This window comes from Thunnus albacares, chromosome 15, assembly GCF_914725855.1.
Source record: "Thunnus albacares chromosome 15, fThuAlb1.1, whole genome shotgun sequence".
Lineage (NCBI taxonomy): Eukaryota > Metazoa > Chordata > Actinopteri > Scombriformes > Scombridae > Thunnus > Thunnus albacares.
This window is the reverse complement of record NC_058120.1, coordinates 5,636,323-5,656,605: the sequence shown is the minus strand read 5'-3', so window position 1 is coordinate 5,656,605 and position 20,283 is coordinate 5,636,323. Positions and strand designations below refer to the sequence as shown.

Sequence of the window (20,283 nt, the reverse complement as noted above, 5' to 3'; positions counted from 1 at the left end):
TTCAGATGCACATCTCTGACTCCTGGTCCCTGCTGCGATCGCTTCAAACTTCACATCCCCTACGCTGGAGAAACCCTCAAATGTAAGTAAGCACTTGAGCACATTTAATGCAATTGAATTCCTGTTTTTTTTTTCATCGGTTTGTTTGTTTCTTTGTACTCTAAAATGTAAGAACTTACAGCATTTCAATATGCGGTTTGCTCACTGAGCTCAGGTTAATTGATTCGTTGTCTAGAGCTATGGGACTACACTTTAAAAAGAGTATGTCAGTGCTGAGTGAATTTAATTCCAGATAAAACATTTCAAGCCAACCTTGATCAGTGTTTTGGGGGCAGAAAGGTTCACTTCCGTCTCACAGGGGGCCACTTTGATGATGATAAGATGAGAGGTGGTTTCACTTTTACACCAGCTGAAATCACCAACACCACGTGAAATCATAAAAACACTAAATATTGAATTGGACTGCAACAACAGCCTAATCCTCCAGCCATACTCATGCTACAAAATGATCTACTCTCTGGGAAAATGGATCCTTCAAAATGTCTAAGAAGCAAACCTCAAACCTCTTTTTCATGGCCTCTTCTCTTCTTCTTCTTCTTTTTTTTTTTTGAGGTAATGAGAACTCTGAGGACAGCTGGGAAAAAAAAAAGAAAGAGGGCAGTCATAGAAAAAACCATGTAAACACTCTGTATCACTTCAACAAAATGCATCATTAACCAAACACCACCGTAGGAATGTATTTTAACTGCAGTTACTAAACAAGCATAAGACCAAGAGCACCCACAGGAATTCCTGAAGTACAAAAACATGATGAATATTTTTCTGATGATGAAGATGCTTAATCAGTGAAGTGATACCAGTAAACCTGCTGTTGTTTTTGCCACTTAACTTTACTGGAATGGTCTTTCACTTCTGAGAGGAAGCCCACATCAGAGACTTTCCCTCATGAGCATGCCTCCTAACGTGCCCAATGGGCAATATCACTAGATGTTGTTGAGTAATTCTTATCGTGATTTCGAATGATTTCAATTCGGTGTTACTGGAAGTATTGTGAGTCATGAGAGCCATATTAGGCTCGTATACACACACATATCATTTATCATCGCTCCATTATGTGTGGGCATCAGTTTGTCACCAATCAAGTTAACGGAAGTAAACAGTAACAGTAGTCTGTTAACGTGCAGGTCTAAATGAAATCAAGTAAATCTTTTACTTAAGCAAAAGTACCAATGCAACAATGTAAAAATACTATTATTACAAGTAAAAATCTGTTTTGCATTATCAGCTTGATGTAGTTAAAGTATTGCAGTAAACTGACTGATATATGACATCATTAGATTACTAATACTGAAGCATGTTACTGTTGTAGCTGCTGGAGGTGGAGCTAGTTTCAACTACTTTATATACAGTTAGTTTAGTCCAGTGGTTCCCAGCCTAGGGTTCAGGCCCCTCCAAAGGGTCAGCAGATAAATCTGAGGGGTCATGAGATAATTAGTGGGAGAGGAAAGAAGAAAAAAACAAAAGTTCTGATACACAAATATGTTTTCAGCTTTTGGATTTTTTTTCTTTGATTTTCGGTGAAATATTGGATCATTTGAACATTTATTGAAATGAAACCATGTGAGAAGTTTAGAAGGAAAAATCACTATTTGGTGGAGCTGTTAACAACTCATAGACATGTGAAATGTGACCCTGACTACACACTGCTTTATGTGAGATGTTAAAAGCCAAAAAGGTTGGAAACACTGGTTTCATCTTTAACAATGTGTTGTATTTTAAAAGCTTGTTCTATTATCCATTGTGTCAAATCTTCATCTGAAAAGTAACTAAAGCTGTCAAATAAATGGAGTAGAAAGTACAATATTTCCCTCTGAAATGTAGTGGAGTGGAAGTATAAAGTAGCAAAAAACGGAAATGCTCAAGTACAAGTACCTCAAATTTGCATTTAAGCATAATACGTGAGTAAATGTATTTAGTTATTTTCCAGCACTGATTAGGACATGCCTAAAGCATCAAGAGTACGTGTCTGAAGTTCCTTTGTGTCATGTTTAGTGTAAATGCAGGCCTGCTGCGGGGAAAAAACCCACGGCTAGTAAGGGGAAGTGGCCTTTGCTTATTGAGCAAAATTTGCTAAAAATCTGGCCTAACAGAAATGGTTATGACCTGTGTCAGGATGTTGTGGCGCGACTCGAGGAATGTGTAGATGTAAGATTGAAGTATATGCAACACATTTGTGGAGTCACTTAGAAACACGCAAAAAGTGTTTGTCACCATCTGGGCGATAGCAGGATGAGACTTCAGACCTGTCTGGAAAGTTTTAGCTGCTGGTTCCAACACTTGAGCTCTTGAGTATTTTTGGACATAGTTTCCTTCTAGTAAATATAAAGTGACGTCACGTAATTACACCAGATAATTAGATTTACCTGGAATAATACATAATGTACTTCTTTGTGAGATAGGTGTTTTGACATTGTGATGTGGCCGTGCAGCCTACCCCGTCTTTACTCTGTCATAGTTTAGGAAGAAGTCTTTAATTCATGGAGACATGAAGGCTGCAACCTGAGAAAAAACAAAACAAAAACAGACCGCTGGCATTCTGGCATGGCACGTGACATCTCTGCAGCTGTTGTACTAGTTGCTGTGCTTTCCTGTGCTCTGGCCTGAGGAAGAGCGTTTGTTTAATCAAGGATGCAGGGCCGCAGGTTGGTGTCTGCCAGTCTATGGACCTGCCTACTGATAGCGTGCAAAAGTGTGGCACAATCTGCACAGAGCTAAGCACCACTAATGCAAGCCCCCCTACCCCCCCTTCCATTTCACCACCGTGGCTGGTGCTGCTAAACAACAATTTGTGGCCTTTGTTGTTGTACATATTACGCCCTTATGACCTCAATAAGATGTCTGGCTGAAATAGAAGTAAGATTTTATGAAGGCACGTTATCCAGACCCATGTGTGTCATTACTCTTTTGATTGAGACTTTGCGGAGTCACGTTATGCAGACCCGTGTGTGTGTGTGTGTGTGTGTGTGTTACCAGACTACAGCTGAAGTGTGGAGGCTGTCTCAGGATGTATGAACAAAGCGATATATAAAAGCGTATGCTATAACCTGTAAAGGTTGCCGTTCCGAGACCTCCTTTTTCCGTCTGGAATCATGCCAGTACATCTTTGACTGACTTCCAGTAGCGTTTACCGCACATCCTCTCTCTCGTCTCCTCGTTTGACTCTTCTCCACTGGAAAAATACTTCCATATGTGTACGTTTGTCTCTTTTTGCTGTCGCTGGAAAGACCAAAAAAAGCAGAACAGAACAGTCTTGCAGCACACAAATAGAATTGTGTAACATAATATCAGAACATTGTGAACCAGGCTAAGCAGCGTGTTATGTGATCATGTCATGATGTCTTGTCCTTGCTTCAACCAAGGCCGTTTACAATCTGTAGTTTTATTTTGTATCTCATCCGAATGCATTAGTAATTAACTATGCATTTTTTTTTAAATGATCGTGTTCAGTACTTATTTGTTCCCCTCCTTTTAAATATCATAAATAAAAACTCCCCAAACTAAACTTGATTTTAACGTTCCTGCTTGGGTAATATATTAAAAGATATCTGTGCACTTATCTTCACAAGACAGACCTGTTTGGCAGGATGTGAGCAGCTTCACCAGTAAATGTCAAGTTTGCTCATCAGTTTAGGTGCTTAAAAAAAAAAAAAAACCACAGAGCTCAAATCCATACCGTGCAGAAAAAACCAAACTGCCTCAACAAGCCATTCCATATCAGATTCAGCCGTCAGGACATAGGGGTTAAGATAATTTCACTTTGTTCTTGCTGCAGTCACCCATGATTCAGCAATGTTCAACACACATCTTGAAACTAGACAGAGTTAAGCAGGTTCCCACACTAATATTAGGTGAATAATAATAATAATGACTTTATTTGTATAGAATCTTTCATACAAAAAAATGCAGCTCAAAGAGAGAATTAATAGGTGAAAACTCAGGAAGTACTTCACCATGTGTACACAATCTGTAAATCAGTGCCCAGGTCTCTGAAGCCATAAGCATAACACAACCTCCCTTTTCCCAACAGACACACAGACTCACCACTGGCCTTGATTAACTGAAATAAACCTCTTCAAACTTACCCCAAAACATCTTCCCAAAATGAAATAATCACATGTAGGAAATGACAAAATGAAATAATCACACTCCACTGGACATATGTTTTCACTTCACAATGGCTTATTAAGATTGAGTTTTTTGCAGAAATAAGTATAGGCTTATGTGAGGTGATCGGTCATCCCTTGATACTTCTTAGGTCATTTTATAGCAGAAGTAATTCAACTTTTGTGTCAGATTCATGTAGTCTGAATCAGTGCGGTAGGTCATCAATCAGATGATAATCAGTTTTCCTCTTTTCTTCCAGGGGATATCATATTTAATGCACGGTATCCAGAATTGCCTCCAGATTTTATTTTTGGAGAAGATGCCGAGTTTCTCCCTGAACCTTCTGAATTACCGGTGAGTATCCACGCTCATGTGAGAATCATTATTTCTGTTTTTTTTTTTTTTTTCCAGAAGAAAATAAAATGGTGACAGAGATAATGAGATTATTTTACCATAAATAAATAATTTATTTCCTTTCTCTGCACACATGATTTGTTTTTTGTTCTTTTCCACTTAAAGCCAGATCTTTTTCTTTTCATTTGCTGTGTTGCGTGGTTCTCCTATGTGCTCTTAAATGTCAGACAGATGCCTCAAACTGCTGATCACAACTTCACTGCTCCCAGTAGCCAGAGGGAGTTGAAGCACTGCCACAAAACACCCTTTTGTAAAAGCTAACTAACACTCTGCAGCCACTGTGGGTGTGCGGTGGTAGATAGCTGGAAATGTTGCAATAATTGGCAGTTGCAGTTCATTATGCCATAAGCTCTATTTTGACTTACTGTTTATCTGCAAATCTGGTTATCTCTGTAAAGCTATGAATCATTTCCAAGCTAGCCTAAACAGGATAAATGGGCTGTACCAGATTGTGTAGAACATGTATGTTAAAGTGCCCTGTGAGAAACAGGTTCGTAGTAATGCCAGGCTTCTCGGTAATTCACCTGGAGGAGAAATTCATGTCATTAGTTTGACGTTACTTTGTGTAAATATAACTTGTGAACGTCCTTCTCTCTAAGCTTTTATCTAAAGAACTTGTCTCCAAAGTTGCTGCGCCTTTAACCAGAAAACAGCGAGATAAAGTATGTAGACTTTGTAAATAACTTGCGTCCGATATGAAAGCTGGTTTTCAGGGACGGATTGCATCAGCAATGTGTACTTTGCAAAAAGGGTGTAGTTTTAATGTTTACTTATGTATTAATGCAAGCAGCTACACACACAACATGACCATAATTTCCAGATAAATTTTGTTTGTAATGCGTGCATTTCATTGTCAGTTTTTTCTACATTATTTTCAAAGGTCTGGTCCTGGGATTCCTGAAACATCTTGAGATTTTTAGAGATGGAACGGGATAATCAGGGCATACTATCAGGAAATGTTGTGAATATTCTTTTGTATAATTTCATTTGACAGTGAGTTTTACCAGATTTTCCACCACAGGCCTGGGCTGTGTAAAACATTTTTAGGCTGAAGAGAAACTTCAACACACCAGGAAGGAATAACAGACTTTGTATAAAGTCATAAAAAACATTGGCCTTGGCAGAAAACATGTCACTTATTTGTTTTGCCCTGCCTTGTTAGTCCAGTTTCTCTCAAGACTTTACACTCCATTTTAAGGCAAGCACAACTTACCACCAACAACAACGAAAAAAAAAAAAAAAAACACATTTCCGTCTCTCAGTCGAGGAAATCTGTCTCATGAGCAGGAATGCTAATGATAAAACCGGTTGTATGTGTGTTTCAAAGACAGAAAGAGACTTATACTGCTCTGCCAAACAGCATAGGTTATGTGTTTGATTCTATATGTTTTGGTTGTTTGTGTTTGACCAGCATATTGCAAAAGCTAATGGTCACATTTTTCATGTGCCTTTTTAATTTACACATAAAAAGTACAGAGTGGGAGTGCCCCGGTAGCCACATGGTTATTGCACATGCCACATAACTGCAACTTTTCTGGTTTGATTCCAACCTTGCTCCATGTCATACCCCTGTCTGCTTCCTCACTGCTCACTATCTAATGAAGGCAAAAATGCCAAAAAAAAAAATCTTTAAAAAAAAGTGGATATGCCAGAAATTTGAAAATATGTCAAAATATTGCTTTAGGTGTGGCTGAGGTGGAAAAGTTATTATATCAATAAAAGGACAGTGTAACAAAGTGAAATGGAAACATACTTATCAAATAAATCACAACCACTGTACATCATGCAAGTTTAATGTCACACAAGCTTCCACTCCACTGAAGAAAGGAAAAATAGTGTCAGATTAAAACATCAGATATGCGTGGAGTGACGAGAAGTCTGTTCCTCTCCTCAAATTATGAAATAAACAAATGTCATATTTCATCACATTTCCCACATGGTTTTCCATCATTTGAGGTTTGACTAACACTCCTCTAATGATGTTTCGTTGCGCCCTCTTCTTCTGCAGTGGTTTAATGGCACTGGCAATGGCTTGATGAACCAACTCCTAACATTCACATACACTACACTACACTACACTACATACACAACAGTAGTGGATGGCAATGCTCATTAATTAACATTTTGTTTTGCAGATTTTCTGAAAATTCTGTTATTATTTGCACCACATTTGGATGGAAACTTTTGTTTTGGATGCAAATTATTGGCATGAAATTTGCCCAACAGGCAGAAACCTTTTTTATTTTTATAATTTTTATGACCTTTCAGCCCATATTGCCATTACAAGAACGTCAATATTGGATTATTCTGCAAAACCCCAGACTTTATTCGATGCCAACGCTGTTTTATGTCCAGTACCCTGACCCTGACCCTGGCCCTAACCCTAACCCTAACCCTAACCCTGGTCCTAACCTTAGCCCTGACACTGACCCTAACCCTAACCCTAACCCTGGTCCTAACCTTAGCCCTGACACTGACCCTAACCCTAACCCTAACCCTGGTCCTAACCTTGGCCCTGACACTGACCCTAACCCTAACCCTAACCCTGGTCCTAACCTTGGCCCTGACACTGACCCTAACCCTAACCCTAACCCTGGTCCTAACCTTAGCCCTGACACTGACCCTAACCCTAACCCTTTTTCTGGCTGCTATGTTTTCTCCACTTAGCTCTAAACTCACACAATTTGCTATTTGCATTTAGGCTAAAGAAACTGAAGAAAACTGACAGATATTGGTGACTGTGTGGCCTGTAACACTGTCATCAAACCACCTTTGGCTAACCATATGTAACAAACCTGTTACTCTATGAAATTAAGCATCTGTGGGCTGTCATTGACTCAGCACAGTGTTGATTGGAGAGATTATGAAGTCTTACTGTAGATCAACACTCTATGAGCACTTCCTTGTTGTTGTTGCTATTAGGCTACTACTGTGCAGCTATCCAATGCTATTTTTGAAGCAGCCTAGCATGGAGCAGCTAAATTCCCCTGCTTGTGTCAGAGTCTGGGAGAGGAGAGGGGAGTATTGCTCACCGTCTCATAAATCCAGCTGTGCACATAAGGGGAAGTACCTCTGCTGAGCCAGTGCTTGGCAGCCTACCGCTTGTTTATTTTCTCACTTATATTCTCGCTGTGTTTTTCTGTTCATGCTTTCATAATCTTCCTGCGTCTGTGTTTCTGGCCAAGATCCTCCTCTCCTACTCACTCCCTTTTTCCTGTACATTTTCAGTAAGCACTTCCCCCTCTAACTCTTTAAAACCCTGGATTCCCAGTAATTCCTTAAATTTCCCCCCATTACCTCTGGGAAAGTTTTACCATCAGCACTAGCAGTGTGAATTTAGAAAGAATCCTCTTAAAACAAATTAACCCAGGACCTGCAGAATATTTCCTGGTAGCTTGTTCAACACGTAGCTACAGTAAAATGTGACCTATTTGTTTTTTTTAACAAAATGATGAGATTCTGTTGGCTAAAGACAAGTAAAAACATAATTATGTGCTACTGATAAATAAAGCCAAGAAGTGGAATTAACTTTTGCCCCTCACAAGCAATATGTTTCTGGCCTTTGTAATCCAAAGGGGGGTAAACATTAGGCTAATTTTAGGTCCTCCTGTCAGTGCCTGGTTGAATTCTTGATGTCTCAGCAACACATTGCTCTTGTTTACAGCCAGCCAAGGGTATCATTAGCTTCCCTGTTTAGCCTTGTGTTTTTCCCTGCTGTCACCAGGCCTTGAGTAGGTTTATTATCCGTGTTGCTGTTTAGACAGAGAAACTTAATGCTGTTGAAAAAAATAAGACAAGACAAAAACAGGCTCATGATACATCCACCAACAGCCCTGCATGGTACAGTGTCCATACTGGAAATCTTATTCTTAAAAAACGATTTCCCTCCACAAAATAAGACTTCCACTGAAATATCTGCATGTCTCCCGTAGAAGGTGTTGTAATTCAGACTTGAAATGTGACAGCTGCAATAATGAAGAAATCCTCAAACCTCAGTGATTATTAAGAAAAGTCCTTTCAACATTTAAACCACAATGCAAGAGGGATGAAAGAGACTTAAATACTCCAGCTGGATGACGAGAGGCCACATGTCCCACAAATAAACCTTTTATGGCAGAACAGTTGCATGAGCCATGGAATATGAGCAAAATCTGCCACACATTTATTGAGGTTCAGTGTTGCATTGTTGCTAGGGTGCAAGGGTTCACTGGCAAGTGCAAATGTAGGCTAAATGGCATCCAGACCGTGGCTAATTGGCCACCGGGGCAGTTCCCTTCCTCAGAGTGCTTTGAAACGTACTGTAAAGCTTGTTTTTTAACCGGTCACTCATGTTAACCCCTCGCACTAGCTTCATAAGTCTAATTGTGCAGGGGCTGCGGAAAGTCATCTGCCAGTCTAATGGGTTTATTTTGGGCAGAGAGGAAGGCATTGTCCCTTTCAACCTGGAAATAAGTCCTATATTGACAGATGATTGCCCATTTAACTTTAATCATCACTTAACCACTCTGACACATTTATGGCTATCTAACCTAAAAGTTTAATTGATAACATTTGGCAGTTAAAACGCGGCTTATCAAAGATTACTTAACTGTGGTGGACATAATGAGACTGTAGTTGAAGTTTTAAATAGTGGGGAACATGTGTTGTTGGTTTTTACCATGGGAGCTGAAGTAATGTAAGCCCCAAATAAATGTGCTTGGTGACTAAAGGTGCTTGTTGGGCTAGCCTAGCCTTGGTGTGGGGTCGTGTGTATAAGAATGTATGTGTTTGTGTACAGCATGTACACTCAGTTGTCGTATATATTGCTGTCATATATAGCTGCACATACCTAAAACCAATGAAGTTTAAGAGTTGGTTTATGGTCACTCAGAACTGTTTCATATGACGTGTTGTCCAACCACATCAGAAATGAAATTCTCTCTAAGCCAAGGGTCATCGAGAGGAGAAGGGGACATGAGAGATGAAATATTCTTTAAATGCAGGGATAGCTACGCGTATCTTCAGACTGTATCTCCTGAAAGTCATTCATTGTGTTGCACTTGGTTGTTCACATAAAAAGTGACACAAATAGTTGTGTCAAGAATGAAAAAGCAGAGCTAGAGAGAGAAGTTCAAACCCTGGCTCCTTTCTCACCTCCGAAGGGGTCAAATCCAGTAACACTTGAAGTATAAAGATCTTTATACTTCAGACTTCTTTTCCTCTCCATGCACCTTTTGAAATGTGAAAAGTGTTTCAAATCTCTACTCTCCTTTCTCACCTCGGCACAGATGACCAATCAATGCGTTAAATGGGTGTGAATGTCAGCTTTTCGATTTCAGAAGGTTATGGGAACGGTGCAGCACACACAAAGGTGAAAGTGTTTACAACTGTTCTGAAAGCGGGCGTGAGTCACAATGGATCGTAAAAGTGATGTAACACTGCATATTTTTGGACAGTCTTTCCTTCATTTTTTTTATCAAGTCCTGCAGAAGCTCTTTTTCCAAACAGACTATTATCATTGACAATACACTCTATTCCAGCCAGCACCACACGTTAAGAGTATTGTAGTCTGTGTTGAACTTTGCTCGGGTGGAGGGGAGTTAACCCAGCAGAGCGGACTTTGGGAAGACACGTGTTCACCATGCTTATTGACAGCAATACAAGAGAGTAGGTCGACCCAGGAGTTGCCCGGAAAAGTGACCAGAGAAGAGGAAATGACAGAGGCAGGAAGGGAGGGAGTACTACTTAAATCCCTTATGTAGAAGATGTACTGTTTCATCACACGGTTCTTTTTTTCTTCCCTAATTCAGTAAATGATGACTACAGAACAGAGTTTAATTTTTAATAGTTTCGTACAAACATTTGTTGAAAATATCCATAAATTGTGAATCAATTGAATATGTTCGACATAAAATGAACTACATTCAACACACATACCTCTCAGCATGTCTGACTATGATTGTTAATGATGGCATATTTTTTTTTGTTTTGACGGTATCGTCATTGTGTAATCGTGATGCGCAATTCAGTAATCGTAAATTTTCTGACCTCCTTTCCCCTCCATGATGTGTTGTACACACGTACCGCACACACCCACATGAGTGCAATGAGTTATAGGTATTGCAGTTGTCCAAATTAAACAGTGCAAGCCATGAAAGGATTATACAGGTGGTTTTGTATGTTTTGGCCCAGTAACTACAAATCATGTGTACCATAGATCACTGACACTGATTTGGATAAACAGCACAAGAGTTCCAGGTCGCCCACGCTGAATTCGGGGACAGAAATAATGCAAGACCCAGGAATCTCAGATAAGTGGAAACCTCTAGAGGAGCAGGATGCTTCACTGCAGGAAAAAAATATTTTGACATGTTTCATCACTTATGTCTGCAGACCCAACAACATTGTTAGGATCTTGTGTCATTTTAGCTACAGTATCTCCCAGTAATCTTCTACCATGAGAAATGAGTAAGTGTGCATGTGCTGAACAGCAAATAAGAACAGTTAGCTCCAATTGCACCTCTTTTTTATTCACCTAATACTACTACTTGTCTGCCCTCAGTGCCCTTCTTGTGTGTAATGTATCATTTGTCTGGTCTAGACTTGTCCAGCGATGCATGCAGCACTAAACATTTCGGGAGTTCCCCAGTGTTTTGCATCTTTCTCAGTCTATGTGTGTGTTTGGCCGAGACCTGGAGTTAGCCTCGATGGCCTCCCTAGATACAGCATCAACATGTTTCCACTTATCTGTCCTGCAGTCCGTTGCTGTGTGTTTCAGTGGTAGGCTCTGTCTAGTTACTCTGGAAATTCCAGCAGAAACTGCTTCCACAGCATAGTGTGGATTTGTTGTTTGTCTCTTTTCTTCCACCTGGGGAGCACAATTGGCTGTATTTGGGTGCATGACCAGAATGTGAGAAAAATTAACATATTTCTAATAATGAAAGCCTATTCTGGTCAGTTCAACAGATTATTATGCCTATCTTTCTATCTGTCTGACTAATAATAATGTTACTTATAGTCAACATGCACTTCAGTTCCCAGAATCACTCGGGGCTCAGTTAAGGCGGCATGATAAAACGATCTCGATACAGGATCACAATAAAAGTTGTGTCAATTACGATAATAAACAACAATGACATTTTTAACTTGATATGGATAGATCTAACAGCCTATCACACAGCAGAAATAAACATGACAACAGCCAGTCAGTCTACAGTTTCTGGCTTGCACATCAAAGTACACGCTCATTTCCTACTGCAAAGCATTGTTTGAGCTACCAGTGAAGAAAGTGGATGTCCTTCGGAATAGAGGAAAGAAATGAGTGGAACCGAGGGGTACAAAAGCGATATGATGATACCGCCGCACCCTCAGATTAGCCTCTATGTCGGAGTCTGTCCTTGGGTAAACAGTGACCCCAGACCATAGGCTGTATAAAAATATGGACGTAGTTACCATGACGTCACCCGTTGGTTTCTGAAGAGTGGTTTTGAAGCTCAAAGTGAGCCGCTCCGGCCGTTGCCATCTTGGCAGTGCGTGACGCTGCCTAACTCCCAGCCAATCAAAAATGGGCAAAGAGGCGGGCCGAATGGCTGAAACAAGCCACCTAGGGGCTGGCGGACCTGTCACTCAAAGCAGCCATGTCCTTCATTATGCATAACTTTATAGCTTGATAAAATTGAAACGAGTGAGTAATAAAAAAATTCACCCCCCGTACAGTTGTCATGAAAGGGGAAATTTTTCTGCTGTAAAGTTGGGTATTTTAACATGGGGGTCTATGGGGATTGATTCGCTTTTGGAGCCACCCTCAAGTGGCCATTCAAGGAACTGCAGTTTTTGGCACTTCCGCATTGTCTTCATTTCACAGCCCCAGAGGTTGCCGCTTGCCCCAGACTGGCAAAGAGGGACAAACTCTGCTGCATCTGCTGACAAGGCTACGCTAGTGCTAACAATAGCAGGGCGACAGCTGGACTGCCCATCACATCTAAAGTAACCCTAGCCGAAAAAAGCTGCGAAGCTAAGTAAACAGAGTAGCAATGAAAGGCTAGTTACCCACTAACACTAATGTTATTTCATAAAGAAAACTAGTTATATCACTTTCCCATTTGGGAAAGTGGTATAACTAATAAAGATGTAGCATAATGGCAGGTTTACAATTTTCACTTTTTACTCAGATCTCTGCCTCTAAATTGAGATGGCCAAAGAAATTTGATGTGATAATAATCACAGCTTTTTGTTTTATTTACATTATTTTAATAAATTACAAGACAAGCTAACTTGTATTGTTTTGTTAGACAGATAAAGCATGTTTGCAAAGTTAAATGTTTACATTACATTTTTTTATGTTAATAAACTATTCTAAATATTAACTAACGCACCTTTTGGTTTCTTCATGGTTCAGTCATTATCAGGATACTCTTCAAACTGGCAGCAATATCAAATGATATATTATGATAAATATTGATATCGATTAATATGGAAAAAATTATTCTGATAATATTTTTTGCCATATCGCCCAGCCCTAGGCTCAGTCTATGCATACATATTCACTATACAGTATATGTGCAATGATTTTTCATGGTTCATAAAGCTTGTTATATTCCTGCAGGGCAGCAGGAATACAGACATAGTGTCTGAGAGACCCACACTTAAGTTCGTTTATGTTAGTCTCAGTTGGTAAAAGAGGTTATTTTGTATGTGATCAATTCACCAGTTTACTACTGGTATTTCCCACCACCCCCCTATAATTTAGTCTGCGGTCTTTTTAAGTGCATGACAGAAAATGTCAAATATATCAACAGGGTGTTATAGAATCTGGTATGTATAAGTTATGAGGCTTAAAGGTGATTCATTTTATAATTGTCAGCTAATCCCATGGAAAACCAAAACCAGCAATTAATTTTATCCCACTAACAAGTATTGTCTTGTGTAGCGAAAAGCCTGATATATCACTGGGTGACATGTTTCTTCAATACAATGAACATGGGCGCTGTGGTTTACTACTTTACAATTCCAAGTATGTATCAATTCACAGCTGAAAATAGTTCCCTTCAAATGCACTCTTCGCCCCTGTTTGAGTAACATTTGCTACAAAGTACAATGTCCAGCTGTTTTCGGAAATTATTTTGTTTAAAAGTGATACTAAATATTTGCTATTTTGTTTTTAAAAATGTACATGTTGGGTGGGAATCAGTGGTCTTGGGGCTGAGTGCCACAGTCAGTTGGAAAGTATTGAGAGACAGACTAAAGCCTCTTTTACACATAATTTCCAGTAAATTACTGTGATAACCTTTCAGGCACTGCTAGTGATTTTCACTATTCACATATGTAGCTACATTCAGGAACATTTGTCTTGCGCCTTTTCACACATGCCATGGCAATGCCGGAATAGATGGGGGGGGACACAGTCCAGCAGATGCCTGTAATGCAAAACTTACAGATGCCAACTGCCATAAAACTCAACAGAAGAAGAGGGCGAAACTCACAAAACTCAGATCAAACTTTCAAACTAGGCAGTCCTGATCAAATATGAATCAAGATTATGTCATTGCATTGCCTATTTCTCGCCTCAAATGTTTTCAGAAACATATTTTAGTTTACTGTTTAGCTGTAAAATGAGAAAGTTTGTGACATGGCCACCATGTTGAAAACAGACAAGCCAAAACCAAGCACCTCCCAACTTGCAGTACGTCACCCACAAGTCTTGTGATTGGTTGCTTGCTCCACAAGAAAGCGTCTTTCGTCAGACGGACATAACCCTTTAAGTGCTTGTCCCTGCAATGTTACTGCTTTCACTCACAACACAGCTGTGCTGGCACTTTTCCTGAATTGTTGTTAGGTCCTGCGGTGGAAAATTGGCGGTACAGATTTCCCTGAATATCCATCTCTGTTCGAATTCACACATGACCCCATGCAGGAAAGGTTCCCGAACATTTCAGGGATAGACTGCATGTGTGAAAGGGGCTTAACATTGTTGGTTCAGATTTTATTACTGGATTTGTTGATAATAAAAACATATCAAATAATGGCATCCTTATCCTTTAATGCTTTCATGTCAGTCAGGCTCATTGGCCAGTAATCTGTCCTGCTCTCTTAGATTAAATGTTTTTTTCCCACTTTTTAAACAAAATTAAGACTCCTCAGAGAAGACATGTTCTCGTACAATGACACATTGTTTGTAATTTAGACATCAGGACAACTCCCACTAAAAAATGGTGTGTAAAACCAATCTAAGCATTCTCCCATCTAGGAAAAGGAAACATTCCCAACTTCACGTTACCCCCTGGTAATCCTGAATGCCAAGCATTGGTGAGCGCTTCCTATCTGCTGCTCCAGTTCGTCCCCTGTTACTGTTCTAACAATGGATCTCAGATGGCCCGTAAAGCAAGATTATGTCAACCTGGGCATAGTGTACCAACTGTTGCTCCTGCTTCCTTCCTGCTTTAGGGAATAATGCGTTCCAGCTTTTATTAGAGTTTATTATTGGCAGGGCTCACTGACAGGTCTGGGAATGCTTTTAGTGGGCAGGCTATTGTTTGCAACCAGAGATGGCTGGTAGAAAGGAGTTTGGCAGTTCCTAAACACCAGCTGATGGATGGGAGAAAACAAGGGACACAAGTGCCAAGACTAAGATGGGACAATAGTATCAGCCCTCACTGTGCACTGGTACAAGGCTAAAGCAGTTAGTGAACCATGTTAAAAGTAGTCAGAAAAGTGCTATTTCTGTCAACAAGTTGCACTGTGTTGGACACAAACTGCACGGATCACAGTGAAAAAACACTGGGCTGAGAATGCCAAGTGTCTTAAACACATGACAAGAGCAATTTAGCATGATCTTAGACTTGGCACTCTCCGGGGGCGAAACAGGGTGTGAGCCCACACTTGAATTAGAGACTAACAGAGATTAATTTAATACTTGGGAGTTTTTTAATGCCTCACACTTTCAAGTCTACAGCGATTTATTGGATCAGGTTGCCAGCATCTATAAAAATCACATTTAAGACGTAAAAACAAATATCTTCTCTTGGCCTATATAATTATCTTGCATTTTCAGATGCCAGTCCCTCTCTCATTGGCCTAAGATAAATATTGGATCAAAGATGGTACAGACGGATGGCACAGGAAGACATAATTCTGTCAACTTGGGTCTATTCAGTGTGAAGATGCCCAATTTAGGTGTACATTTTGTTCTTAAAGGAAAACACTGTTTCGGAGTTCTTCGTTTATCCTCAACATATTTACAATCTAATGGACCCAAATGGTAGTTTAAAAGAACCATTGTGTCTTGACATATGCTGAAAGATCTTTATAAGTTTGATTCAGTAATTCGCCAATTTAAACTGTATTCTCTTTATTCAAAGAATACTACGTGGTAGGTTGTTTTTAGCCATGGTCTCCAGAGGATTAACCCTGCTGACTTGTCACGATGAAATATTTTGACAACTATTGACTGGATTTGCAGTGAAATTTGCCACAGAACTTTATTGACTTTGGTGATCCTCTAGCTCTTCCTCTAGTGCCACCAGCAGGCTGACATTTTTTGGTTCAGAGTAATATTTCTCGACAGCCTGTGGATGTATTGCCATGAAATGACATCGGTTTTCCCCACAGGATAAATCCTTCAGACTTGGTGATCTGCTCACTTTTTCTTTAGTTCCAGGTTGGCATTTTTTGCTTTGAGTGAAGCTATGTTAAACATGGTGAACATGGTAATCCAGCTAAAAATCTGAATGTTAGCGTTGTAATAGTGAACATGTTTACATTCTGACGTTTGCAACTTCACAGAGCCAGTAACATGGCTGGGGACTCTTAATCTTGTTCCATAACTGATGATAGGTTTCTAAATAGACACCTTTGAAACTTAATAGACCCAGCTTGTAATACAACTGCTCTTATGAACTTTACATTTTAGTCGTACCTCATCCTTCACAGGTCTTTACTGCTACTTCCCACACTGGCACTGAGAATTGGAATAGAGCTAACTGACTAAATGTCTTCATTTTTCTACAAGAACAAACTATTTTCTTAATATTCTTCTTGATCAAAGTTGCACTTTGCCAGATGCCTATTTTGAAAAGGTTTAAATAAAACCAAAATTAATCAAAAGGCAGACAAAACTAGTATTTTCGTTTAAAAGGCATGGTGTTCTACAATATTTCTGTCTACTAAATATGCTATTTTGACTTTGTTTTTAGCATTGGCTGGAAACCACTGCTGAATACCCAAAATGCTAAATCCTAATGCTAATCCAATATATTTTTAATATACAGTTTTTAACATTGATATTGAATCAAATCCTAATATCTTAAGGTAATATGATTATAAATTGCTTTATAATATATGTGCTTATTTCAAAAAATGGAAGGTATCAGTGGTTTATTTAATAGAGATGACAGGTTTTATCATAAGCCAAGTTTAGGCTTAATCATTTGACACAGGTTTAACCAGTGTGTTGTGACAAAATAATTGGATTATAAGGTCCAGATTGAACCAGGGAGTATTGTTGAGGGCTACGATAGCTACCCCCTGTGGATAAAGCCCTAAGAAAGATGTTCCCTCCATACAGCATGAACTAGAGGGCATGTAGATGCATTTTTTCAGTTCATCAGTTAAATCTCAGCTTTCAAATAGCCTAGATTGTGACTATTGCATCTTTTGTTTTTTTTATGTATCAAATCTGTACATTTTCCGCAGGGCTTATCCTATTCATGAAAAAAAACATAGATTTGTTTTGGCACACACAGCCTTCAGCAGAGCGTATAAAATCAATTCAGTGAAGAGTCTGTACAGACTCACATGTCTATACACAAACACACACACACACACACACACACACACACACACACACATACACATACTGTAGCAACACATGGACATTGCTTTTTGGCTCAGTGCGTTTCACTCTCTCTCTCCCTCTATGTTTGACCAATGCTTTGCTGCAGCATTCAAGCACTACTTTGTTAATTCAATGTCAGAACATTTGGTACAATACAAGTGGACCCAGTACAATGTGCTGTTATTGGCCATAACTGTGCGCTAGCAGCGTGGCTCTAGGATGGTCTGTCAGTCAGTCGGTCAACCCTTTTGGTCAGACTGAAATATGTCAGCAACCACTGGATGTATTGCCATGAAATTTTGTTCATTCATGGTCCATATGTGGTGAATCCCTCTGAGTTTGGTGAGCCCCTGACTATTATTCCATTTTGTACAAACTTTCATGGTTCCCAAGGGATGAATATTGATTTTGGTGATCCCAACTTTTCTGGCGCCACTGTGAGGTTGATGTTTGTAGTTTTGAGCGAGATGTCTTGACAACTATTGGATGGTTTGACATTAAATTTGGTGACATTCATACTCCCTCAGGGTTAATCAGGCCAAAATTTGGTTTATGACCAAATACCTACTAAACTAATGACTTTCCCATTAGCTTCAGTTGTTCTTTGTGTTAGCATGCTAACATAAAGAACTGCTAAACATCAGCATGATAGCATTGTCATCATAAGCATGTTAGCATGCTGGTATTAAATTAGCTCAAAGCACTGCTGTGCCTGAGAACAGTTTCACAAAGCTGCTAGCATTGCTGTAGACTTTTAGTCTTGTTAAAATATACATAAAAGCCTTTATTTATACGAGGAGGAGTCAACTTAGCTCTTCTCCAGCAACACCCTGCTTAACCTGGGAGCGGCCTAGTACAAGCTCAGCTCCTCAGTCACTGGGCAGGGAAAAGCTCCAACGTAGCAGCTGAGGTTACCTTAGCTGTAATTATTGAGGGAGTGTTTCTCCTGCACTCTTGTCTCAACATACAGGAATCTTTTATGTTCCTGTGCTTTTTCTGAACAATAGTTTTCACAGGAAGAACATATCTTTCAGTGTCACATATGTGAATCACAACTGTAACATTTACTCATTATTAAAGTTGAACAGCAGCTCTCCTCACTTCACCTTTTGTTAGAAATGTCATTATTTCCTACCAATGAAACCGAGACTGCAGAGTATCAAGCCTGTTTTCATTGGCCTTGGCCTACTTGCCTGAGCTCTCCAGTGTTTTTCTTTTTTTCTTCCTCTTCTCCCACCTCTGATCCCTCCTCCCTACTTCTCCTCCTCAGTGGCGTTTCACTGATATTCTGTGTCACAATCCTGACACAGCACTTCCTCACTCTCTCCTCAGTTTCAGCTCGCTCCTGCCCTGGGGCACTGACTGCTTCTTTTGGACAATGCCCATCCTTGTTTGCATCGCCCCCTCATTTCGGGAATCCCGGCATTGCTGGTAACCACTGGTGGATCAGGACGATGAGGTCACTGTCTCTGTTTAGCCTGCCCTTGCCATTGCAAGGGATGTGAGTCGCTCCTGAACAATGGAAGCTTTCTGCATTGGGCTAATATGGGCAGCCAGACATACAGACAGACAGACAGGCAGACAGACAGGCAGACAGACCGGCAGACAGGGAGACAAGCTAATGCAAGTCAAAGACATCCTGCTTCTGACACCTTAATATAATTGGCATTAATAAATACAGTATTTCCAGCACATCTGGAACAATTCCTCCTACTCAGTAGACACCAGAAATGATTCTCTATATTCTGATTTGCTCATCATTTAGGTTGTCCTGCATTTAATTGGCTTCTTTGCTAAAGCAAGGCAGGGAGAAACAATGATGAACAGAAGTTTCACACTAACTTTGGCATTGCAGTTATGTCAGGTTTGCACAGCATGTTGTTTGTCTACTCATAGTCTGAGTCTTCCAGAACTCTTTCACTCTCACAATGAGTTCAGGAAAGGAATCGCTTTCAGTTTTCATCACCCATGGGCCTTAAAGAATCCTGCGTCATTCCCCAAAACTAAGCCACTTATTACCCTATTTATCTCAAATATCGTCATCATCTTCATAATCCTCATATTGAGTATGTCAAGGGGGAAAAAAGTTTCCCCAGTTGCACATTCAGTCTTTCCAAGATGACTTGTATCAGATCACGTCGATGTGAAAAGGTAGTGATTGTGTGAAAACCAGAATCGACAAGTGCCATTCCCTCAAGGGACCATAAATCTGTTAAAAAATAACACGCACAGTCGTTTCAAAATCCAAACAGTAAACTCATTAAGGCAGTTATGTTTGTGTTTTGCTTTGGTCTTTATTTGTGTGCTGCACTTCTCCATTAAAAAGGTCTCACGGCATCCATTCTCAAGAGTTCAGTCATCCATTTGTCTTTATTAGACCTGACATGTTTCTAGTTATTTACTTAAGCACGTTGTTGTTGGCATTAATTATAAGCAATTTTTCCTTGTGCATCAATGGACAGGTTTCCTTTAAGAGAGGAAAAACTCATGTTTGGTAGAGTTAGTCCAGTAGAGGGTCAAGTTTCGTAAGCTCTGTTTACTGATATGTGACAGGTGGTTTTATATCACTGTAGTTTTGTCTTGTATTTGCATATTGGTTGCTGGCTTCAGCCATTGGCTCGAGTGCTTGACCCATTCAGACTTGGAAGGTATAATGAGCTTCAATACTTTGAGTCAGCATGGCAGTAATTATTATGTAAGCAAAGACAGAAATGGGCGTCAGCTTTGCCAAATTGTGGCACCATAATAAACTCCTATAAATAAATCCTCTGGGTGTGATATATTTCTCCATGCTACAGATAGCATACTCAATAAAAATCTCTAGCTATCATTCAGTACAGCTGCAGAGGTCAGAGAAGTTGCAGATAGAAGAGGTCGGGCCCAGTAGTTTTCCA

At 39.8% G+C, this 20,283-nt stretch overlaps 1 protein-coding gene across 1 annotated transcript in view; it reads left to right on the top strand.

Annotated features, from left to right (window-relative positions):
• The window catches only part of babam2 (BRISC and BRCA1 A complex member 2), an 80,622-nt gene that overhangs the window by 3,542 nt on the left and 56,797 nt on the right, over positions 1-20,283 (top strand). The window contains exons 3-4 of the mRNA XM_044374057.1: positions 6-82; positions 4,424-4,518. Of these exons, the coding sequence (XP_044229992.1) occupies positions 6-82; positions 4,424-4,518 (172 nt within the window). The remainder of the gene's footprint in view (positions 1-5; positions 83-4,423; positions 4,519-20,283) is intronic.